The 25444-nt window shown below is 53.4% G+C and overlaps 1 protein-coding gene across 3 annotated transcripts; it reads right to left on the bottom strand.

Moving 5' to 3' along the window:
• Positions 1-593: 593 nt before the first annotated feature.
• LOC123765815 (uncharacterized) lies at positions 594-25122 on the bottom strand. Of its 3 annotated transcripts, XM_045754590.2 has the most exons (3): positions 24930-25122; positions 1081-1832; positions 594-966 (listed from the first exon to the last, which is right to left on the bottom strand). In XM_045754590.2, exons 2-3 carry the CDS (start codon positions 1824-1826, stop codon positions 669-671), a joined length of 1044 nt encoding a protein of 347 aa, XP_045610546.1. In that variant the 5' UTR covers positions 1827-1832; positions 24930-25122; the 3' UTR covers positions 594-668. The 3 variants fall into 3 exon arrangements, with proteins under 3 accessions (XP_045610546.1, XP_045610543.1, XP_045610542.1); XM_045754587.2 differs by having other exon boundaries at positions 594-1832; positions 24978-25065; XM_045754586.2 differs by having other exon boundaries at positions 595-1832; positions 24930-25114.
• Positions 25123-25444: the final 322 nt, after the last annotated feature.

Genomic DNA, 25444 nt, shown 5'->3' with positions numbered 1-25444 from the left:
GAATGTTTATTTATATATGTATATATATGTATATATATGTATATATATGTGTATATATATATATATATATATATATATATATATATATATATATATATATATATATATATATATATATATATATATATATATATATATGCGAACAAGCCTGAATGGTCCCCAGGACATATGCAACTGAAAACTCACACCCCAGAAGTGACTCGAACCCATACTCCCAGAAGCAACGCAACTGGTATGTACAAGACGCCTTAATCCGTACAAGACGCCGATTAAGGCGTCTTGTACATACCAGTTGCGTTGCTTCTGGGAGTATGGGTTCGAGTCACTTCTGGGGTGTGAGTTTTCAGTTATATATATATATATATATATATATATATATATATATATATATATATATATATATATATATAATATATATATATATATATATATATATATAATATATATATATATATATATATATATATATATCAGTTATATATATTTATATATATATATATATATATATATATATATATATATATATATATATATATATATATATATATATATATATATATATATATACATATATATATATATATATATATATATATATATATATATATATATATATATATATAAATTCAGCAGAAAACAATTTTATAGATTTTACAATTATGAGCTAATCAACCACAAGTGACTATTGACATTATTCTTCCACCTGATGGAATAGTTGGTTTAAGGTCGTCTATAGTGAGGTCTGACAAGGTCATCTGAATATACACATAATCAGCTGGTGTTTGAGGGGCACACGTACACTCTCGTCCAGCAAGTGGCCTCAAGTTGTAAACTCTCCTGCGTGTACATGATGCACAGTTGGGCTGGAGACCAGAGTTTGCCTCTGCACGAGTGAGTATTGGCCCTGACCTGGGTTGTGAGATGGTTGGTGGGGCGGCCTCTAGAGGAGTGAGTATTGGCCCTGACCTGGGTTGTGAGATGGTTGGTGGGGCGGCCTCTAGAGGAGTGAGTATTGGCCCTGACCTGGGTTGTGAGATGGTTGGTGGGGCGGCCTCTAGAGGAGTGAGTATTGGCCCTGACCTGGGTTGTGAGATGGTTAGTGGGGCGGCCTTTATGGTGGAGACCGGCAAGTCTGACCAGGGAAAGACAGCCTCACAGGTTTTACTAGGCAAAGAGACAATGTTTCTCGTTGAAGTGGGAGGAAGAAAATCATTGTTTGACATGAGCTCAACACTGTGATTATAAACTTTTGGAATCGTCTCAAAACCTCTAGAGAATGAGTCAGGCATCAGGGAGGTTTCCACTTCACAGTTGCTTATGTAGAATGTCCTGGAGTAGGTGTCAATGCAAGAGGACATTTGGAAACTGATACATGTTGAAAAAGTTCGTACACACTGAGGAGTGATATCTAAATCTGCAAACTCATCAGAGTGTAAAGTAAACACAAAGGGTCCACAACCCACGGAGTAGGTTTCATTGTCATCATTGTAATCAATAGGGATTCCAAAACACTTCTGGATATGCCCATTACCTTGGGCGTATCTCTGGTTGTGAAGATTACAATCACATGTGCTTTCTGTGTTCCGAATTTCAATTGCATAGTCATACTTCTGAGCACATCTGTGTAGCCTGACTACACTAAACTTTTTCTTTTTCAGCAGGGTTCGAGCTCTTCTGGGATCGAGAGAGCGTAGCTGGCGGCCGTCGATGCATATGCACGACTTCATACAGACGACTGGCTTGCCACCATCAAGTGAGCAGAACCAATAGACGACCACACGACTTCCTGCGGCACTCAGACGACCACCATAAGTGTACTCAGCCATGTTACCCTGGAATATGACATGCATTATATTATAAATTTTCTTGGAGAAAATCTAGTCATAGTAATGTTTCAGTGAAAACAGAGCCAACTTCACAAATTTTAAGAATACAAAAATGCAAGCTAAAATTATAAAAATTTGTAATGAAATATGATAGAGAAAGGAAAATATTACAAATTTATCGATGGACAAAACTTCTATGTACATTCCTAATGATACCTCCAAATAGAAGTAGTGTTTAATCACATTTGTACACTCAAGAAAGGTATAACATATATGAACAAGGTAGGAAAGAGAGTAGAGCATGCGTAATGAGAACTGTCCGTGTACTGAACCCAAAACAATGCCTGTAAGCTGGAGAAGGTCAGATTCATGAAAGATACTGAGAAGTACTGGTTTGATGACTGGGTGGATGGAAATGAACGGTGGGGAAATTTCCCATTGAATGCCACAGTTTTATGCGGAAACGACCACTAAGATATAAAACCCATTACCTGTCCATTATTTTGGATTTGTTGAATTACCAACTTATATCTTGACATGTGTCCTAATTCTTTCCTAAGATGAGAGGTAAATAAAAAAATTCCAAAAGAAGGCACAAAGCCAGGAAGACTGTACAGCACCAACTATATCACAGAATATTCATAAGGTCCTAAATATCATACAGGATCCCAATACGAGAGCAAAAAGACATAAAGCAAGCCACGTCATGCGCGTGTTCACGTCTGGCTTCCCCAGACCAGCATTACTGAGCAGTCGTGTCTTCTGGCCTCCCCAGACCAGCATTACTGAGCAGTCGTGTCCTCTGGCCTCCCCAGACCAGCATTACTTGCTCAAATTCTTACTCAGGAACCAGGACATTACTTCAAAAATAGACATGAATGCACGTAAGTTTGGCTCCACTGTCACTTCAATGTTACATTGTGAGAAACCAGAATGTTCCTCCTGGTCAGTAAACAGTCTGTTATTCTCCACTGAGAAATTCTTTCCTTTAAGTTACTGTGTTTTTGAGGGTTTCTCTTCTCTTATGTTGTGTTTAATGGAGCTGTGTTTACTGCAGCTATCCTCACCACGATGTGGCTTCATAGCAGATTCATATCAAAGTTCCCAAATTGCCAGGCCTTTAGTCACTATGGATCACAGGGCTCTTGAATTAATTAATTATGAATAACAAACTGCGCACTCTCAAGTGTGACCTGTTCCCTAGAATGGCCTTCTTCCTACCACCGTAATAGGTGGTAATAAATGGCTCTAGATAAGCTTCGTTTCGGCCACTGGCACTTAACTCGTGGTCACTCTCTTAACCCCCTGACACCCCACCCCTCTTGCAACCCCACACCTCCTGCAACCCCACACCCCCTGCAACCCCACACCCCCTGCAACCCCACACCCCCTGAAACCCCACACCTCCTGCAACCCCACACCCCCTGAAACCCCACACCCCCTGACACCCTACACCTCCTGCAACCCCACACCTCCTGCAACCCCACACCCCCTGCAACCCCACACCTCCTGAAACCCCACACCCCCTGAAACCCCACACCCCCTGACACCCTACACCTCCTGCAACCCCACACCTCCTGCAACCCCACACCCCCTGCAACCTCACACCCCCTGACATCCCACACCCCCTGCAACCCTACAACCCCTGCAACCCCACACCCCCTGACACCCCACACTTCCTGCAACCCCACACCTCCTGCAACCCCACACCTCCTGACACTCCACACCCCCTGACACCCTACACCTCCTGCAACCCCACACCTCCTGCAACCCCACACCTCCTGCAACCCCACACCCCCTGCAACCCCACACCTCCTGAAACCCCACACCCCCTGAAACCCCACACCCCCTGACACCCTACACCTCCTGCAACCCCTCACCTCCTGCAACCCCACACCCCCTGCAACCTCACACCCCCTGACATCCCACACCCCCTGCAACCCTACAACCCCTGCAACCCCACACCCCCTGACACCCCACACTTCCTGCAACCCCACACCTCCTGCAACCCCACACCTCCTGACACCCCACACCCCCTGACACCCTACACCTCCTGCAACCCCACACCTCCTGCAACCCCACACCTCCTGCAACCCCACACCCCCTGCAACCCCACACCTCCTGCAACCCCACACCTCCTGCAACCCCACACCCCCTGCAACCTCACACCCCCTGACACCCCACACCCCCTGCAACCCAACACCCCCTGCAACCCCACACCCTCTGACACCCCACACCCCCTGCAACCCCACACCTCCTGCAACCCCACACCCCCTGACACCCCACACCCCCTGCAACCCCACACCCCCTGACACCCCACACCCCCTGCAACCCCACACCCCCTGCAACCCCACACCCCCTGACACCCCACACCCCCCTGCAACCCCACACCCCCCTGCAACCCCACACCCCCTGACACACCCACACCTACTGCAACCCAACACCCCCTGCAACCCCACACCCCCTGCAACCCCACACCCCCTGACACCCCACACCCCCTGCAACCCCACACCCCCTGCAACCCCACACCCCCTGACACCCCACACCCCCTGCAACCCCACACCCCCTGCAACCCCACACCCCCTGCAACCCAACACCCCCTGCAACCCAACACCCCCTGCAACCCCACACCCTCCGACACCCCACACCCCCTGCAACCCCACACCCCCTGCAACCCCACACCTCCTGCAACCCCACACCTCCTGCAACCCCACACCCCCTGCAACCCAACACCCCCTGCAACCCAACACCCTCTGACACCCCACACCCCCTGCAACCCCACACCCCCTGCAACCCCACACCCCCTGACACCCTACACCTCCTGCAACCCCACACCCCCTGCAACCCTACACCCCCTGCAACCCTACACCCCCTGACACCCCACACTTCCTGCAACCCCACACCTCCTGCAACCCCACACCTCCTGACACCCCACACCCCCTGACACCCTACACCCCCTGCAACCCCACACCTCCTGCAACCTCACACCCCCTGACATCCCACACCTCCTGCAACCCTACACCCCCTGCAACCCCACACCCCCTGCAACTCCACACCCCCTGCAACCCCACACCCCCTGCAACCCTACACCTCCTGCAACCCCACACCCCCTGACACCCCACACCTCCTGACACCCCACACCCCCTGACACCCTACACCCCTTGCAACCCCACACCTCCTGCAACCCCACACCCCCTGACACCCTACACCCCCTGCAACCCCACACCTCCTGCAACCCCACACCCCCTGACACCCCACACCCCCTGAAACCCCACACCTCCTGCAACCCCACACCCCCTGACACCCCACACCTGCAACCCCACACCTTCCTGCAACCCCACACCTCCTGCAATCCCACACCCCCTGACACCCCACACCCCCTGCAACCCCACACCCCCTGCAACCCCACACCCCCTGACACCCCACACCCCCCTGCAACCCCACACCCCCCTGCAATCCCACACCCCCTGACACCCCACACCTACTGCAACCCAACACCCCCTGCAACCCCACACCCCCTGTAACCCCACACCCTCTGACACCCCACACCCCCTGCAACCCCACACCCCCTGCAACCCCACACCCCCTGTAACCCCACACCCTCTGACACCCCACACCTCCTGCAACCCCACACCTGCAACCCCACACCCCCTGCAACCCCACACCCCTGCAACCCCACACCCTCTGACACCCCACACCCCCTGCAACCCCACACCCACTGCAACCCCACACCCTCTGACACCCCACACCCCCTGCAACCCCACACCCCCTGCAACCCCACACCCTCTGACACCCCACACCTCCTGCAACCCCACACCCCCTGCAACCCCACACCCCCTGCAACCCAACACCCCCTGCAACCCCACACCCCCTGTAACCCCACACCCTCTGACACCCCACACCCCCTGCAACCCCACACCCCCTGCAACCCCACACCCCCTGCAACCCCACACCCCCTGTAACCCCACACCCCCTGCAACCCCACACCCCCTGCAACCCCACACCCCCTGAAACCCCACACCTTCTGACACCCCACACCTCCTGCAACCCAACACCCCCTGCAACCCCACACCCTCTGACACCCCACACCCCCTGCAACCCCACACCTCCTGCAACCCCACACCCCCTGACACCCCACACCCCCTGCAACCCCACACCCCCTGACACCCCACACCCCCTGCAACCCCACACCCCCTGACACCCCACACCCCCTGCAACCCCACACCCCCTGCAACCCCACACCCCCTGACACCCCACACCCCCCTGCAACCCCACACCCCCCTGCAACCCCACACCCCCTGACACCCCACACCTACTGCAACCCAACACCCCCTGCAACCCCACACCCCCTGCAACCCCACACTCCCTGACACCCCACACCCCCTGCAACCCCACACCCCCTGCAACCCCACACTCCCTGACACCCCACACCCCCTGAAACCCCACACCTCCTGCAACCTCACACCCCCTGCAACCCCACACCTGCAACCCCACACCCCCTGCAACCCCACACTCCCTGACACCCCACACCCCCTGCAACCCCACACCCCCTGCAACCCCACACCCCCTGCAACCCCACACCCCCTGCAACCCCACACCTCCTGCCACCTCACACCCCCTGCAACCCCACACCTGCAAGCCCACACCTCCTGCAACCCCAACCCCCCTGACACCCCACACCCCCCCTGCAACCCCACACCCCCTGCAACCCCACACCTCCTGCAACCCCCACACCTGCAACCCCACACCCCCTGCAACCCCACACCTACTGCAACCCAACACCCCCTGCAACCCCACACCTACTGCAACCCAACACCCCCTGCAACCCCACACCTACTGCAACCCCCACACCTGCAACCCCACACCTGCAACCCCACACCTACTGCAACCCAACACCCCCTGCAACCCCACACCCCCTGCAACCCCACACCTACTGCAACCCCACACCTCCTGCAACCTCACACCCCCTGCAACCACACACCTGCAACCCCACACCTGCAACCCCAAACCCCCTGCAACCTCACACCCCCTGACACCCCACACCCCCTGCAACCCAACACCCCCTGCAACCCCACACCCTCTGAAACCCCACACCCCCTGCAACCCCACACCTCCTGCAACCCCACACCCCCTGCAACCCCACACCCCCTGACACCCCACACCCCCTGCAACCCCACACCCCCTGACACCCCACACCCCCTGCAACCCCACACCCCCTGACACCCCACACCCCCCTGCAACCCCACACCCCCCTGCAACCCCACACCCCCTGACACACCCACACCTACTGCAACCCAACACCCCCTGCAACCCCACACCCCCTGCAACCCCACACCCCCTGACACCCCACACCCCCTGCAACCCCACACCTCCTGCAACCTCACACCCCCTGCAACCCCACACCTGCAAGCCCACACCTCCTGCAACCCCCCTGACACCCCACACCCCCCCTGCAACCCCACACCCCCTGCAACCCCACACCTCCTGCAACCCCACACCCCCTGCAACCCCACACCTACTGCAACCCAACACCCCCTGCAACCCCACACCTACTGCAACCCAACACCCCCTGCAACCCCACACCTACTGCAACCCAAAACCCCCTGCAACCCCCACACCTGCAACCCCACACCTGCAACCCCACACCTACTGCAACCCAACACCCCCTGCAACCCCACACCCCCTGCAACCCCACACCTACTGCAACCCCACACCTCCTGCAACCTCACACCCCCTGCAACCACACCTCCTGCAACCCCAAACCCCCTGCAACCCCACACCCCCTGACACCCCACACCACCTGCAACCCCAAACCTCCTGCAACCCCACACACCCCTGCAACCCCACACCTGCAACCCCACACCCCCTGCAACCCCACACCTCCTGCAACCCTACACCACCTGCAACCCCAAACCTCCTGCAACCCCACACCCCCCTGCAACCCCACACCTGCAACCCCACACCCCCTGCAACCCCACCCCCCCTGCAACCCCACACCCCCTGCAACCCCACACCTCCTGCAACCCTACACCCCCTGACACCCCACACCCCCTGTAACCCCACACCCCCTGCAACCCCACACCCCCTGCAACCCCACACCCCCTGACACCCCACACCCCCTGCAGTGGAGGATAGTAGTGGTAATGGATGTGAAGGGTGGTGGAGGGTAGTGGTGATGATGGTGGTGGGTAGTAGTGATGATGGTGGAGGGTAGTGGTGGTGATGGTGGAGGGTAGTAGTGGTGATGATGAAGGTGGAGGGTAGTGGTGGTAATGGTGGTGGAGGGTAGTGGTGGTGGAGGGTAGTGGTGGTGAAGATGATGGAGGGTAGTTGTGGTGGTGATAGTGGTGGATAGTGGTGGTGATGATGGTGGAGGGTAGTGGTGGTGATGGTGGTGGTGGATAGTGGTGGTGATGATGGTGGTGGATAGTGGTGGTGATGGTGGTGGAGGGAAGAGGTGGTGATGGTGGTGGTGATGGTGGTGGTGATGATGGTGGAGGGTAGTGGTGGTGATGATGGTGGTGGATAGTGGTGGTGATGGTGGTGGAGGGAAGTGGTGGTGGTGGTGGTGGTGATGATGGTGGAGGGTAGTTGTGGTGACGATGGTGGAGGGTAGTGGTGGTGATGATGGTGGTGGGTAGTAGTGGTGATGATGGTGGAGGGTAGTGATGGTGATGATGGTGGAGGGTAGTGGTGGTGGTGGGTAGTGGTAGTGATGATGGTGGAGGGTAGTGGTGGTGATGGTGGTGGAGGGTAGTGGTGGTGATGGTGGTGAAGGGTAGTGGTGGTTATGGTGGTGGTGGGTAGTAGTGGTAATAGTGAAGGGTAGTTGTGGTGATAATGGTGGTGGGGTGGTAGTGGTGATGGTGGAGGGTATTGGTGGTGATGGTGGTGGTGGGTAGTGGTGGTGAGGATGATGGAGGGTAGTGGTGGTGATGGTGAGGGATGGTGGTGGAGGATTGTGGTGGTGGTGATGGTGGAGGGCAGCGGTGGTGATGGTGGTGGTGGGTAGTGGTGGTGATGATTTTGGAGGGTAGTGGTGGTGATGACGATGGAGGGTAGTGGTGGTGATGATGATGGAGGGTAGTGGTGGTGATGATGATGGAGGGTAGTGGTGGTGATGATGATGGAGGGTAGTGGTGGTGATGATGATAGAGGGAAGTGGTGGTGGTGATAATGGTGGAGAGTAGTGGTGGTGATGATGATGGTGCAGGGTAGTGGTGATGATGATGAAGGGTTGTGGTGGTTGTGTGGTGGTGGGTAGTGGTGATGATGATGAAGGGTAGTGGTTGTAGTGATGATGGAGAGTAGTGGTGGTTGAGGGTAGTGGTGATGGTGGTGGAGGGTAGTAGTGGTGGTGGTGATGGTGGCGGGTAGTGGTGGTGATGATGGTGGGTAGTGGTGGTGATGGTGGTGGGTAGTGGTGTTGATGGTGGAGGGTAGAGGTGGTGGTGATAGTGGTGGTGATGGTGGTGGGTAGTGATGGTGGTGGAGGGTAGTGGTGTTGATGGTGGAGAGTAGAGTTGGTTATGATGGTGGAGGGTAGTGGTGTTGATGGTGGTGGATAGTGGTGGTGGTGGAGTAGTGGTGGTGGTGGAGTAGTGGTGGTGGTGGAGTAGTGGTGGTTATGATGGTGGAGGGTAGTGGTGTTGATGGTGGTGGATAGTGGTGGTGGTGGATAGTGGTGGTGATGGTGGTGGAGGGTAGTGGTGATGATGGTGGTGATGGGTAGTGGTGGTGGAGTGTAGTGGTGATTATGGTGGTGGTGGGTAGTGGTGGTAATAGTGGTGAAGGGTAGTGGTGGTGATAATGGTGGTGGGAAGTGGTGGTGTTGATGGTGGAGGGTAGTGGTGGGGAGTGCTGGTGATGATGGTGGTGGAGGGTAGTGGTGATGATGATGGTGGTGGTGGAGGGTAGTGGTGGTTATGGTGGTGGTGGGTAGTGGTGGTGAGGATGATGGAGGGTAGTGGTGGTGATGGTGGGGGATAGTGGTGGTGATGGTGGTGGAGGATTGTGGTGGTGGTGATGGTGGAGGGCAGTGGTGGTGATGGTGGAGGGTAGTGTTGATGGTGGAGGGTAGTGGTGGTGGAGGGTAGCGGTGGTGATGATGGTGGAGGGTAGTGGTGATGATGGTGGAGGGTAGTGGTGGTGATGGTGGTGGAGGGTAGCGGTGGTGATGATGGTGGAGGATAGTGGTGATGATGGTGGAGGGTAGTGGTGGTGATGGTGGTGGAGGGTAGCGGTGGTGATGATGGTGGAGGATAGTGGTGATGATGGTGGAGGGTAGTGGTGGTGATGGTGGTGGAGGGTAGCGGTGGTGATGATGGTGGTGGGTAGTGGTGGTGATGATGGTGGTGGGTAGTGGTGGTGATGATTTTGGAGGGTAGTGGTGGTGATGACGATGGAGGGTAATGGTGGTGATGATGATGGAGGGTAGTGGTGGTGATGATGATAGAGGGAAGTGGCGGTGGTGATAATGGTGGAGAGTAGTGGTGGTGATGATGATGGTGCAGGGTAGTGGTGATGATGAAGGGTTGTGGTGGTGGGTAGTGGTGATGATGATGGAGGGTAGTGGTGGTGGTGATGATGGAGAGTAGTGGTGGTTGTGCGGTTGAGGGTAGTGGTGATGGTGGTGGAGGGTAGTAGTGATGGTGATGGTGGTGGGTAGTGGTGGTGATGATGGTGGGTAGTGGTGGTGGTGGGTAGTGGTGTTGATGGTGGAGGGTAGAGGTGGTGGTGGTGGTGATGGTGGTGGGTAGTGGTGGTGGAGGGTTGTGTTGGTGATGATGGTGGAGGGTAGTGGTGGTGATGGTGGAGAGTAGTGGTGTTTATGATGGTGGAGGGTAGTGGTGGTAATGATGGTGGATAGTGGTGGTGGTGGATAGTGGTGGTGATGGTGGTGGAGGATAGTGGTGATGATGGTGGTGGAGGGTAGTGGTGATGATGGTGGCGAAGGGTAGTGGTGGTGGAGTGTAGTGGTGGTTATGGTGGTGGTGGATAGTGGTGAAGGGTAGTGGTGGTTATGTTGGTGGTGGGTAGTGGTGGTGATGATGATGGAGGGTAGTGGTGGTGATGATGATGGAGGGTAGTGGTGGTAGTGATAGTGGTAGCGGTGGTGGCCTCCCTCCACAGGAGGCCTTAGGCGATAGTTGCCAAGTCGTCAATAAATCACATCTCTCGCTATTAAAACATCAAGTAATCAGTGCCCATAGTGCTAAGCTCTCTATGCAAAACCTGTGTCTATTATAACAAAAATTAAGATAACATATTTTAATATCAAGTGAACAAATTATACACAAAATAAGTCCGTCGTGTGCATGTAAACAAGGGCCATTTGGAGGTAGGCCCACCCCAGTACCCTCTTGTGTGTGTATTCTTTCAAATAGTGTAACGTACTCAGGTAACTAGTTATCTTGAGATGATTTCGGGGCTTTTTAGTGTCCCCGCGGCCCGGTCCTCGACCAGGCCTCCACCCCCAGGAAGCAGCCCATGACAGCTGACTAACACACAGGTACCTATTTTACTGCTAGGTAACAGGGGCATAGGGTGAAACAAACTCTGCCCATTGTTTCTCGCCGGCGCCTGGGATCGAACCCAAGACCACAGGATCACAAGTCCAGCGTGCTGTCCGCTCGGCCGACCGGCTCCCCATTGCCCAGACACAGAAACTAGACGCCTCCGCTGTAAGGTAACTAGTGGGAAAATGCAAGTAATGTAATCTAACAAGTTAACAAAACAAATTAAGAGTGCGACACGTGGTAGCAACACTGGCCGTCCATACAGCCTCCTCCAGGCCTGTCTCAAGTTGGTAAACACCCACGGTCAATACCCACGGCCAGCACCCACGGCCAGCACCCGCGGTCAACTTCCCCACCGGTCAACACCCCACCTTGTAAGACCATCACCACTGAACAGAAGTGTCCAAAAATGGCTTTGATAAAAACGTGCATAGAATGCAACATGAAGGTAGATTACCAACAGAGCTTTCAATGCCAACTCTGTTCAGCAGCCATACACAAAAAATGTGCCAACATGACTAACAATTCAAGGAGAAATGGTCCCAGTGACCACTCTGTGTATTGGCTCTGCAAAAAGGATGATGTAACTTTTTTGAAATTGATGGAAATCCTGGATAAAACTCCCGCCGAAAACAGAGAATTACTAATTAATGCCTGCATAGCAATTTCTAATGTCTTCAAACAAACTGTACATGACACCAAGGTACAACCAGATGTGGCACAGAGCTTGGTGGCAGCGGCGCCTGAGCAGGGCGCGGAGTCGGGGATGCCTGAGCAGGGCGCGGTATCGCAGGCACCGGAGCAGAGCGCGGTGTCACAGGCACCGGAGCAGAGCGCGGTGTCACAGGCACCGGAGCAGAGTGCGGTGTCACAGGCACCGGAGCAGAGTGCGGTGTCACAGGCACCGGAGCAGAGCGCGGTGTCACAGGCACCGGAGCAGAGCGCGGTGTCACAGGCACCGGAGCAGAGCGCGGTGTCACAGGCACCGGAGCAGAGCGCGGTGTCACAGGCACCGGAGCAGAGCGCGGTGTCACAGGCACCGGAGCAGGGCACAGTGTCACAGGCACCGGAGCAGAGCGCGGTGTCACAGGCACCGGAGCAGGGCACAGTGTCACAGGCACCGGAGCAGAGCGCGGTGTCACAGGCACCGGAGCAGGGCACAGTGTCACAGGCACCGGAGCAGGGCACAGTGTCGGGGGCGCTGCAGCACAGTGCGGTCCCTGGCAGAGAGACACAAACAAAACAAGGCCCCAAAATCTGTTGGTATTACAGATGGGCTACCTGTAAGCATGGGGAATCGGGAAGAATAAATGGAACATGTACATACGATCACCCTAGAAAGTGCAGAAACCTCCTCAATACAGGTAAATGTACCAAAAGTTGTGAATTCTTTCACCCAGAAATTTGCAAAAACTCTTTAGACAGGAAAGAATGCTTCAATGCTGAATGTCCAGCTTTTCATATAAGAGGTACCAGGCGAATAAAACCGACAGACTACCACTATGAAAACAGCCACTACTCCATCGACCGGGGTAATTTTTTAGCAAGAGGAGGAGGAGAAGAATGGCTAAAAATGACCAGACTCTACCACCAACTCGGTCAAATGCTAGAGAGGACGCAAACACAGTAGCCTCCTTACCAGAGCCTCAGATATTAACACCAAGTAAAGCATCCAGCACTTCCACTAACACGATAACATCATTTATTTGCCAACATCCAGGGTATAAAAACACGCAAATCCAACAAAGTTCACTTTACAGATGGTCTCCTTCATGAGGCAAATGCAGTGTTTGCAGCCCTAACGGAAACTCACACAAAGGACTACCATGATGGTGAAATATGGATCTCAGAATACAATCTCTTCAGATGTGATAGGAAACACCGGCTTCAGGGTGGGGTCAGCCTCTACATCAAAGACACACTCATCTGTACTGAGCTGTTAAACACCTCAAATGATATGGTGGAAGTGCTGATAGTCAAAATAGAGATCCTAAATGTAGTTGTTGTCCTTGTATATAAGTCACCGGAGGCAAACCCTCAGCAGTTTAAAGACCAACTAATGAAAATAGAGCACTGCTTGGAAAACCTCACAAATCCAGCTCCAAACATCATCCTGTTTGGGGACTTCAACCTACGGCACCTGAAATGGAAGCACCTGGCTAATACAGTAATATCAGAAAGAATACCAGGAAGTAGCCTAAATGAACAGGCACATGCAAATGACCTGCTACGGATGTGCGATAGGTTTGCCTTAAACCAGCAAATAGTAGAACCAACTAGGAAGGAGAACACGCTGGACCTCATTTTCATTAATAATGATGAGTTGATCGGGAACATAATGATTACAAATACCTGTTACTCAGATCACAACTTAATTGAAGTTCTGACAACCATGGGGAATGGACCTTCAAAACCAGTCCAGATTCCCGGTGGAGGAGATTTCAGCAAATTCAACTTCAATAATAAACAGATAAACTGGGAGCAAATAAACCAGGACTTCACAGAAATAAACTGGGAAGAACAGCTAGAAAATGCAAACCTGAACCAGTGCCTGGAAAAAATAAGCTCAGTAGCACTAGAAATATGTTCAAACCGCATACCCCTAAGAAAAAAGAGAAAGAGATGCAGATTGGAATGGGAACGTCGTTCTCTATATAGGCGAAGAAAACGAATCGCGGAACAACTTGAGAGTCGCACCCTATCTCAAGAACGGCGAAGAAGGTTAGGTAGAGAAATAGAAACAATTAAACTCAAGCTACAAGAATCATACAAAACCCAGGAGAGGCAAAGAGAGCAAAAGGCCATCAGTGAAATAGAGAGAAATCCGAAATATTTTTTCTCCTATGCAAAATCAAGATCAAAAACCACATCTAGTATCGGGCCCCTGCGAAAGGGAGATGGAACTTTCACCGATGACAACAAAGAAATGAGCGAGTTACTGAGGAAGCAGTACGACTCTGTTTTCAGCGAGCCATTAAATGCACTAAAGATTGATAACCCAAATGAATTTTTCATGGATATGATACCAACATCAAATCATATATCAGACGTCACCCTATCCCCACTAGATTTTGAAGAAGCCATAAACAGTATGCCTATGCACTCTGCACCAGTCCCGGATTCTTGGAACTCCATATTCATCAAGAACTGTAAAAAACCATTATCGCAGGCCCTTCACATTCTGTGGAGACAAAGCCTAGATACTGGCGTTATCCCTGACATACTAAAAACAGCAGAGATAGCACCACTCCATAAAGGAGGAAATAAGGCAGAGGCAAAAAATTACAGACCCATAGCACTAACATCGCACATCATAAAAAAATTTGAGAGAGTGCTAAGAAGATCACAAAATACATGAAATCATAGCATCTCCATAACCCCGGACAACATGGTTTCAGAACAGGGCGCTCTTGCCTGTCGCAGTTGCTGGACCACTATGATATGGCATTAGATGCTATGGAAGACAAACAAAACGCTGATGTAATTTACACAGATTTCGCAAAAGCTTTTGATAATTGTGACCATGGTGTTATTGCACATAAAATGCGTTCAAAAGGAATTACCGGGAAAATAGGCAGATGGATCTACAATTTCCTGACTAACAGAACCCAATGTGTAATAGTCAACAAAATAAAATCCAGCCCATCAACCGTGAAGAGCTCAGTCCCCCAGGGTACTGTGCTGGCTCCAGTACTTTTTCTCATCCTCATATCGGACATAGACCAGAACACAACCTATAGCACTGTATCATCCTTTGCAGATGACACTAGGATTTTCATGAGAGTTGGCAACATAGAGGACACGGCAAACCTCCAATCAGATGTAGATCAGGTCTTTCTATGGGCTACAGAAAATTATATGGTGTTTAACGAGGATAAGTTCCAGCTCATGCGCAACGGAAAAATTGAAAATATAAAAGCAGAAATCACGTACAAAACTCAGGTAAATCATAACATAGAACGAAAAGGCAATGTAAAAGATCTGGGTGTACTCATGTCGGAAGACCTTACCTTTAAAGAACACAATAAAGTAGCCGTCACAACTGCAAGAAAAATGACAGGTTGGATAACAAGAACTTTTCACACTAGAGATGCTATACCTATGATGATACTTTTCAAAACGCTTGTGCTCTCTAGAGTGGAGTACTGCTGCACAATGACAGCCCCTTTCAGAGCTGGAGAAATTGCTGACCTGGAGAGCGTGCAGAGATCCTTTACTGCTAGAATCCACTCAGTAAAACATCTAAATTACTGGGACCGACTAAAGAGCGTAAATCTGTACTCCCTTGAGCGCAGGCGGGAGAGATACATAATAATTTACACGTGGAAAATAATTGAGGGGCTGGTCCCAAACCTGCACACAGAAATAACATCACATGAGACCAGAAGACATGGCAGGATGTGCAGAATACCCCCGTTGAAAAGCAGAGGTGCAACAGGTACTCTGAGAGAGAACTCTATCAACATCAGAGGCCCGAGACTGTTCAACACGTTTCCACTACACATAAGGGACATAACTGGCCGACCCCCTACAGTGTTCTAGAGAGAAATGGATAAGCACCTCCAATACCTGATCAACCAGGCTGTGACTCATACGTCAGGTTGCGAGCAGCCGCGTCTAACAGCCTGGTTGATCAGTCCAGCAACCAGGAGGCCTGGTCGACGACCGGGCCGAGGGGACACTAAGCCCCGGAAGCACCTCAAGGTAAGGAAGGTGATGATGATAGAGGGAAGTGGTGGTGGTGATAATGGTGGGGAGTAGTGGTGGTAGTGATGATGGTGCAGGGTAGTGATGATGATGATGAAGGGTTGTGGTGGTGGGTAGTGGTGATGATGATGATGGAGAGTAGTGGTGGAGGGTAGTGGTGGTGGGTAGTGGTGTTGATGGTGGAGGGTAGAGGTGATGGTGATAGTGGTGGGTAGTGATGGTGGTGGGTAGGGGTGGTATTGGAGGGTTGTGGTGATGATGATGGTGAAGGGTAGTGGTGGTGATGATGGTGGAGGGTAGTGGTGTTGATGGTGGAGGGTGATGATGGTGGAGAGTAGTGGTGGTGTTGATGGTGGTGGATAGTGGTGGTGAGGATGATGGAGCGTAGTGGTGGTGATGGTGGTGGATAGTGGTGATGGTGGAGGGCAGTAGTGGTGATATTGGAGGGTAGGGTTGATGACGGTGGAGGGTAGTGGTGGTGGTGGGTAGTGGTAGTGATAATGGTGGATAGTGGTGGTGGAGGGTAGTGGTGGTGATGGTTATGGAGGGTAGTGGTGGTTATGTTGGTGGTGGGTAGTGGTGGTGAAGGGTAGTGATGGAGGTAGAAGATAGTGGTGATGAGGATGATGGAGGGTAGTGGTGGTGGTTAGTGGTGATGATGGAGCATAGTGGTGATGGTGGAGGGTAGTGGTGATGATGGTGGTGGAGGGTAGTGGTGGTGATGATGGTGGAGGGTAGTTGTGGTGATGGGTAGTGGTGGTGAAGGGTAGTGGTGGTGGAGGGTAGTAGTGGTGAAGGGTAGTGGTGGTGATAATGGTGGTAGGTAGTGGTGGTGATGATGGTGGAGGGTAGTGGTGGTGATCGTGATGGGTAGTGGTGGTGATAATAGTGGCGGTGATGATGGTGGAGGGTAGTGGTGGTGGTGGGCAGTAGTGGTGGTGATTATGGAGGGTAGTGGTGGTGAGGATGATGGAGGGTAGTTGTGGTGATGATGGTGGTGGGTAATGGTGCTGAGGATGATGGAGGGAAGTGGTGCTGATTGTGGTGGAGGGTAGTGGTGGTGATGATAGTGGAGAGTAGTGGTGGTGATAATGGTGGTGGGTAGTGGTGGTGATGATTGTGGAGGGTTGTGATGGTGGTGGAGGATAGTGGTGGTGAGAATGATGGAAGGTAGTGGTGGTGGTTAGTGGTGATGACGGAGCGTAGCGGTGGTGATGTTGGTGGAGGGTATTGGTGGTGATGGGTAGTGGTGGTGAAGGGTGGTAGTGGTGGTGGTGGTTAGTGGTGATAATAGTGGAGGGTAGTGGGTAGTGGTGGTGGTGGAGAGTAATGGTGGTGATGATGGTGGAGGGTAGTGGCGGAGAGTAGTTGTGGTGATGGTGGTGGAGGGTAGTGAAGGTGAAGATGATGGAGGGTAGTTGTGGTGATGATAGTGGAGGGTAGTGGTGGTGGAGGGAAGTAGTGGTGAGGATGATGGAGGGTAGTGGTGGTGATGGTGGTGGAGGGTAGTGGTGGTGATGATTGTTGAGGGTGGTGGTGGTGGTGATGGGTGATGGTGGTGGTGGTTATAGTAGTGGTGGTGGTGATGGGTAGTGGTGGTGGTGGAGGGTAGTGGTGGTTATAGTAGTGGTGGTGGTGATGGGTAGTGGCGATGATGGTGGTGGTGATGATAGCGTAGGGTAGTGGTGGTGATGATGGTGGAGGGTGGTGGTGGTTATAGTGGTGGTGATGGTGGTGGTGGTGGTTATGGTAGTGGTGGTAATAGTGGTGAAAGGTAGTGGTGGTGATAATGGTTTGGGTAGTGGTGGTGATGATGGTGGAGGGTAGTGGTGGTGATGGTGAAGGGTAGTGGTGGTGATGATAGTGGAGGGTAGTGGTGGTGATGATGGTGGAGGGTAGTGGTGGTGGTGATGATGGTGGTGGGTAGTAGTGGTGATGATGATAAACAGATAAAGGATGGTGGTGGAGGATAGTGATGGAAGTTAGTGGTGGTGGAGGGTAGTGGTGGTGAGGATGATGGAGGGTAGTTGTAGTGATGGTGGTGGGTAGTAGTGGTGATGATGGTGGAGGGTAGTGGTGGTGATTATGGTGGAGGGTAGTGGTGGTGATTGTGGTGGAGGTTAGTGGTGGTGATGGTGGTGGAGGGTAGTGGTGGTGATAACGGTGGTCATAATGGTGGTGGGTAGCGGTGGTGATGATGGTGGAGGGTAGTGATAGTGGTGGTGAGAATGATGGAAGATAGTGGTGGAGGTTAGAGGTGATAATGGTGGAGGGTATTGGTGATGATATGGGTGGAGGGTAGTGGTGATGGTGGGAAGTGGTGGTGATGATGGTGGAGGGTAGTGGTGGTGATGATGGTGGACGGTATTGGTGGTGATTGTGGTGGAGAGTAGTGGAGGTGATGGTGGTGGAGGGTACTGGTCGTTATGGTGGTGGTGGTGAAAGGGTAGTGGTGGTGAACATGGTGGTGGGGAGTGGTGATGATGATGGAGGGTAGTTGTGATGATGGTGGAGGGTAGTGGTGATGATGGTGGAGGGTAGTGGTGGTGATGATGGTGGAGGAGGGTAGTGGTGGTGATGATGGTGGTGGAGAGTAGTGATGGTGGTGGTGGGTAGTAGTGGTTAAGATGGTGGTGGGTAGTGGTGATGATGGTGGAGAGTAGTGGTGGTGATGATGGGGGAGGGTAGTGGTGGTGATGATGGTGGTGGAGGGTAGTGGTGGTGATGATGGTGGTAGAGGGTAGTGGTGGTTATGGAGGTGGTGGGTAGTTGTGGTGATGGTGGTGAAGGGTATTGGTGGTGATGGTGGTGAAGGGTATTGGTGGTGATGGTGGTGGAGGGTAATGGTGGTTATGGTCGTGGTGGGTAGTGGTGGTAATAGTGGTGAAGGGTAGTGGTGGTGATAATGGTGGTTGGTAGTGGTGGGGATGATGGTGGAGGGTAGTTGTGGTGAAGATGAAGGGTAGTGGTGGTGATAATGTTGGTGGGTAGTGGTGAGGATGATGGAGGGTAGTGGTGGTGATGATGGTGGAGGTTAGTGGTGGTGGTGGAGGGTAGTGGTGGTGATGGTGGATTGGGTAGTGGTGGTGATGTTGGACGGGAGTGTTGATGATCGTGGTGGAGGGTAGTGGTGATGATGATGGTGCTGGAGGGTAGTGGTGGTGAAGAGTAGTGGTGGTGGAGGGTAGTGGTGGTTATGGTAGTGGTGGTAATAGTGAAGGGTAGTGGTGGTGATAATTGTGGTGAGTAGTAGTGGTGATGGTGGAGGGTATTGGTGGTGATGGTGAAGGGAAGTGGTGGTGATAATGGTGGTGGGAAGTGGTAGTGATGATGGTGGAGGGTAGTGGTGGTGGTGGGTAGTGGTGGTGAGGATGATGGAGGGTAGTGGTGGTGATGGTGGAGGGCAGTGGTGGTGATGATGGAGGGTAGTGTTGATGATGGTGGAGGGTAGTGGTGATGATGGTAGAGGGTAGTGGTGGTGATGGTGGTGGAGGGGAGCGGTGGTGATGATGGTGGTGGAGGGTAGTGGTGGTGATGATGGTGGAGGGTAGTGGTGGTGAAGGGTAGTGATGGAGGTAGAAGATAGTGGTGATGAGGATGATGGAGGGTAGTGGTGGTGGTTAGTGGTGATGATGGAGCATAGTGGTGATGGTGGAGGGTAGTGGTGATGATGGTGGTGGAGGGTAGTGGTGGTGATGATGGTGGAGGGTAGTTGTGGTGTTGGGTAGTGGTGGTGAAGGGTAGTGGTGGTGGAGGGTAGTAGTGGTAATAGTGGTGAAGGGTAGTGGTGGTGGTAGTGGTGGTGGTAGTAGTGGTGGTGATAATGGTGGTAGGTAGTGGTGGTGATGATGGTTGAGGGTAGTGGTGGTGATCGTGATGGGTAGTGGTGGTGATAATAGTGGCGGTGATGATGGTGGAGGGTAGTGGTGGTGGTGGGCAGTAGTGGTGGTGATTATGGAGGGTAGTGGTTGTGATGGTAGTGGTGGTGAGGATGATGGAGGGTAGTTGTGGTGATGATGGTGGTGGGTAATGGTGCTGAGGATGATGGAGGGAAGTGGTGCTGATTGTGGTGGAGGGTAGTGGTGGTGATGATAGTGGAGAGTAGTGGTGGTGATAATGGTGGTGGGTAGTGGTGGTGATGATTGTGGAGGGTTGTGATGGTGGTGGAGGATAGTGGTGGTGAGAATGATGGAAGGTAGTGGTGGTGGTTAGTGGTGATGACGGAGCGTAGCGGTGGTGATGTTGGTGGAGGGTATTGGTGGTGATGGGTAGTGGTGGTGAAGGGTGGTAGTGGTGGTGGTGATAATAGTGGAGGGTAGTGGGTAGTGGTGGTGGTGGAGAGTAATGGTGGTGATGATGGTGGAGGGTAGTGGCGGAGAGTAGTTGTGGTGATGGTGGTGGAGGGTAGTGAAGGTGAAGATGATGGAGGGTAGTTGTGGTGATGATAGTGGAGGGTAGTGGTGGTGGAGGGAAGTAGTGGTGAGGATGATGGAGGGTAGTGGTGGTGATGGTGGTGGAGGGTAGTGGTGGTGATGATTGTTGAGGGTGGTGGTGGTGATGGGTAGTGGTGGTGATGGTGGTGGTGGTTATAGTAGTGGTGGTGGTGATGGGTAGTGGTGGTGATGGTGGTGGAGGGTAGTGGTGGTTATAGTAGTGGTGGTGGTGATGGGTAGTGGCGATGATGGTGGTGGTGATGATAGCGTAGGGTAGTGGTGGTGATGATGGTGGAGGGTGGTGGTGGTTATAGTGGTGGTGGTGGTGATGGTGGTGGTTATGGTAGTGGTGGTAATAGTGGTGAAAGGTAGTGGTGGTGATAATGGTTTGGGTAGTGGTGGTGATGATGGTGGAGGGTAGTGGTGGTGATGGTGAAGGGTAGTGGTGGTGATGATAGTGGAGGGTAGTGGTGGTGATGATGGTGGAGGGTAGTGATGGTGGTGGGTAGTAGTGGTGATGATGATAAACAGATAAAGGGTAGTGGTGGTGATGGTGGTGGAGGATAGTGATGGAAGTTAGTGGTGGTGGAGGGTAGTGGTGGTGAGGATGATGGAGGGTAGTTGTAGTGATGGTGGTGGGTAGTAGTGGTGATGATGGTGGAGGGTAGTGGTGGTGATTATGGTGGAGGGTAGTGGTGGTGATTGTGGTGGAGGTTAGTGGTGGTGATGGTGGTGGAGGGTAGTGGTGGTGATAACGGTGATCATAATGGTGGTGGGTAGCAGTGGTGATGATGGTGGAGGGTAGTGATAGTGGTGGTGAGAATGATGGAAGATAGTGGTGGAGGTTAGAGGTGATAATGGTGGAGGGTATTGGTGATGATATGGGTGGAGGGTAGTGGTGATGGTGGGAAGTGGTGGTGATGATGGTGGAGGGTAGTGGTGGTGATGATGGTGGACGGTATTGGTGGTGATTGTGGTGGAGAGTAGTGGAGGTGATGGTGGTGGAGGGTACTGGTCGTTATGGTGGTGGTGGTGAAAGGGTAGTGGTGGTGAACATGGTGGTGGGGAGTGGTGATGATGATGGAGGGTAGTTGTGATGATGGTGGAGGGTAGTGGTGATGATGGTGGAGGGTAGTGGTGGTGATGATGGTGGAGGAGGGTAGTGGTGGTGATGATGGTGGTGGAGAGTAGTGATGGTGGTGGTGGGTAGTAGTGGTTAAGATGGTGGTGGGTAGTGGTGATGATGGTGGAGGGTAGTGGTGGTGATGATGGGGGAGGGTAGTGGTGGTGATGATGGTGGTGGAGGGTAGTGGTGGTGATGATGGTGGTAGAGGGTAGTGGTGGTTATGGAGGTGGTGGGTAGTTGTGGTGATGGTGGTGAAGGGTATTGGTGGTGATTGTGGTGAAGGGTATTGGTGGTGATGGTGGTGGAGGGTAATGGTGGTTATGGTCGTGGTGGGTAGTGGTGGTAATAGTGGTGAAGGGTAGTGGTGGTGATAATGGTGGTTGGTAGTGGTGGGGATGATGGTGGAGGGTAGTTGTGGTGAAGATGAAGGGTAGTGGTGGTGATAATGTTGGTGGGTAGTGGTGAGGATGATGGAGGGTAGTGGTGGTGATGATGGTGGAGGTTAGTGGTGGTGGTGGAGGTTAGTGGTGGTGGTGGAGGGTAGTGGTGGTGATGGTGGATTGGGTAGTGGTGGTGATGTTGGACGGGAGTGTTGATGATCGTGGTGGAGGGTAGTGGTGATGATGATGGTGCTGGAGGGTAGTGGTGTTTATGGTGGTGGTGAAGAGTAGTGGTGGTGGAGGGTAGTGGTGGTTATGGTAGTGGTGGTAATAGTGAAGGGTAGTGGTGGTGATAATTGTGGTGAGTAGTAGTGGTGATGGTGGAGGGTATTGGTGGTGATGGTGAAGGGAAGTGGTGGTGATAATGGTGGTGGGAAGTGGTAGTGATGATGGTGGAGGGTAGTGGTGGTGAGGATGATGGAGGGTAGTGGTGGTGATGGTGGAGGGCAGTGGTGGTGATGATGGAGGGTAGTGTTGATGATGGTGGAGGGTAGTGGTGATGATGGTAGAGGGTAGTGGTGGTGATGGTGGTGGAGGGGAGCGGTGGTGATGATGGTGGTGGGTAGTGGTGGTGATGATTTTGGAGGGTAGTGGTGGTGATGATTTTGGAGGGTAGTGGTGGTGGTGATAATGGTGGAGAGTAGTGGTTGTGGTGATGATGGTGCAGGGTAGTGGTGATGATGATGAAAGGTTGTGGTGGTGGTGATGGAGGGTAGTGGTGGTGGTGATGATGGAGAGTAGTGGTGGTTGTGTGGTGGAGGGTAGTGGTGATGGTGGTTGAGGGTAGTGATGGTGGTGGTGATGGTGGTTGGTAGTGGTGTTGATGGTGGTGGGTAGTGGTGGTGGTGATGGTGGTGGGTAGTGGTGGTGGTGATGGTGGTGGGTAGTGGTGGTGATGGTGGTGGAGGTTTGTGGTGGTGGTGATGATGGTGGAGGGTAGTGATGGTGAGTAGTGGTGGTGGTGGTGGGTAGTGGTGGTTATAGCGGTGGAGAGTAGTGGTGGTGATGGTGGTGGAGGGTAATGGTGGTGATAATGATAGTGGGTTATGGTGGTGGAGGGTAGTGGTGGTGGAGGGTATTGGTGGTGATAATGATAGTGGGTTATGGTGGTGGAGGGTAGTGGTGGTGGAGGTTAGTGGTGGTGGAGGGTAGTGGTGGTGGAGGGTAGCGGTGGTGGAGGGTAGTGATGGTGATGGTGGTGGTGTTGGAGGGTAGTGGTGGTGGAGGGTAGTGGCGGTGGTGAGGGGTAGCGGTGATGGAGGGTAGTGGTGGTGGAGGGTAGTGGTGGTGATGGTGGTGGTGTTGGAGGGTAGTGGTGGTGGAGGGTAGCGAGGGTGATGGTGGTGGAGAGTAGTGGTGGTGGGTAGTGGTGGTGGTGGGTGAAGGTGGTGTAGGGTAGTGGTGGTTATGGTGGTGGAGGGTAGAGGTGGTGGAGGGTAGTGGTGGTAGAGGGTAGTGGTGGTGGAGGGTAGTGGTGGTGGAGGGTAGTGGTGGTGGAGGGTAGCGGTGGTGGAGGGTAGCGGTGGTGGAGGGTAGCGGTGGTGGAGGGTAGCGGTGGTGGAGGGTAGCGGTGGTGGAGGGTAGTGGTGGTGGAGGGTAGTGGTGGTGGAGGGTAGTGGTGGTGGAGGGTAGTGGTGGTGGAGGGTAGCGGTGGTGGAGGGTAGTGGTGGTGGAGGGTAGCGGTGGTGGAGGGTAGCGGTGGTGGAGGGTAGTGGTGGTGGAGGGTAGCGGTGGTGGAGGGTAGTGGTGGTGGAGGGTAGTGGTGGTGGAGGGTAGTGGTGGTGGAGGGTAGTGGTGGTGGAGGGTAGTGGTGGTGGAGGGTAGCGGTGGTGGAGGGTAGTGGTGGTGGAGGGTAGTGGTGGTGGAGGGTAGTGGTGGTGGAGGGTAGTGGTGGTGGAGGGTAGTGGTGGTGGAGGGTAGCGGTGGTGGAGGGTAGTGGTGGTGGAGGGTAGTGGTGGAGAGGGGTAGTGGTGGTGGAGGGTAGTGGTGGTGGAGGGTAGTGGTGGTGTTGGGTAGTGGTGGTGGAGGGTAGCGGTGGTGGAGGGTAGCGGTGGTGGAGGGTAGCGGTGGTGGAGGGTAGCGGTGGTGGAGGGTAGTGGTGGTGGAGGGTAGTGGTGGTGGAGGGTAGTGGTGGAGAGGGGTAGTGGTGGTGGAGGGTAGTGGTGGTGGAGGGTAGTGGTGGTGGAGGGTAGTGGTGGTGGAGGGTAACGGTGGTGGAGGGTAGTGGTGGTGGAGGGTAGCGGTGGTGGAGGGTAGTGGTGGTGGAGGGTAGCGGTGGTGGAGGGTAGTGGTGGTGGAGGGTAGTGGTGGTGGAGGGTAGTGGTGGTGGAGGGTAGCGGTGGTGGAGGGTAGTGGTGGTGGAGGGTAGTGGTGGTGGAGGGTAGTGGTGGTGGAGGGTAGCGGTGGTGGAGGGTAGCGGTGGTGGAGGGTAGCGGTAGTGGAGGGTAGTGGTGGTGGAGGGTAGCGGTGGTGGAGGGTAGTGGTCGTGGAGGGTAGTGGTGGTGGAGGGTAGCGGTGGTGGAGGGTAGCGGTGGTGGAGGGTAGCGGTGGTGGAGGGTAGTGGTGGTGGAGGGTAGCGGTGGTGGAGGGTAGTGGTGGTGGAGGGTAGTGGTGGTGGAGGGTAGCGGTGGTGGAGGGTAGCGGTAGTGGAGGGTAGTGGTGGTGGAGGGTAGCGGTGGTGGAGGGTAGTGGTGGTGGAGGGTAGTGGTGGTGGAGGGTAGCGGTGGTGGAGGGTAGTGGTGGTGGAGGGTAGCGGTGGTGGAGGGTAGTGGTGGTGATGGTGGAGGGTAGTGGTGGTGATGGTGGAGGGTAGTGGTGGTGGAGGGTAGCGGTGGTGGAGGGTAATGGTGGTGATGGTGGAGGATGATAAAGGCACTAACCCTACAGTGGGAACCACTTGTCAAGCGTCGCTGTGTTGAGAAATTCACTGCTGGAGTAAGAGCCTCCAGTGACTGGGCTGAGAGAGGCGCTGGCACGTCTACCCCCTACACTTTATTGTCGTCTACTGGGGTTCAGTGTTTGAAGGGAGCTGATTTGCCCGACCCTCGTGACGTCACCGTCTAGGGTGGCCGCTGATGGGTGGAGGCGCCACATGTACACAAACCGACCAGGACCGTTAGGGTACTAGCAGGCAACCACTCGTGGTGAATGGTGGTAGCTTGTGGTGGACCTTGGTTGTGGTGGTGGATGGCGGTAAGCTGTGGTGGTGGTAGGCTTTGGTGGTGGTGGTAGGTTGTGCTGATGGATGGTGGTTGATGGGGGTGGGCTTTGGTGGTGGTACATGGTGGTAGGCGGGCGACAACAGGTAGCAGACTGTAGCCGGCCGCCTGTACTCACCTATTTGTGCTTGCGGGGGTTGAGCTCTGGCTCTTTGGTCCCGCCTCTCAACTGTCAA

This window comes from Procambarus clarkii, chromosome 37 (assembly GCF_040958095.1).
Source record: "Procambarus clarkii isolate CNS0578487 chromosome 37, FALCON_Pclarkii_2.0, whole genome shotgun sequence".
Classification (NCBI taxonomy): domain Eukaryota; kingdom Metazoa; phylum Arthropoda; class Malacostraca; order Decapoda; family Cambaridae; genus Procambarus; species Procambarus clarkii.
This window is presented reverse-complemented; position numbering and strand designations above follow the sequence as displayed.

Bases quoted from the DNA above. Each gene is read 5' to 3' on its own strand.
- LOC123765815 (XM_045754586.2), bottom strand. From the start codon at position 1,826: ATGGCTGAGTACACTTATGGTGGTCGTCTGAGTGCCGCAGGAAGTCGT.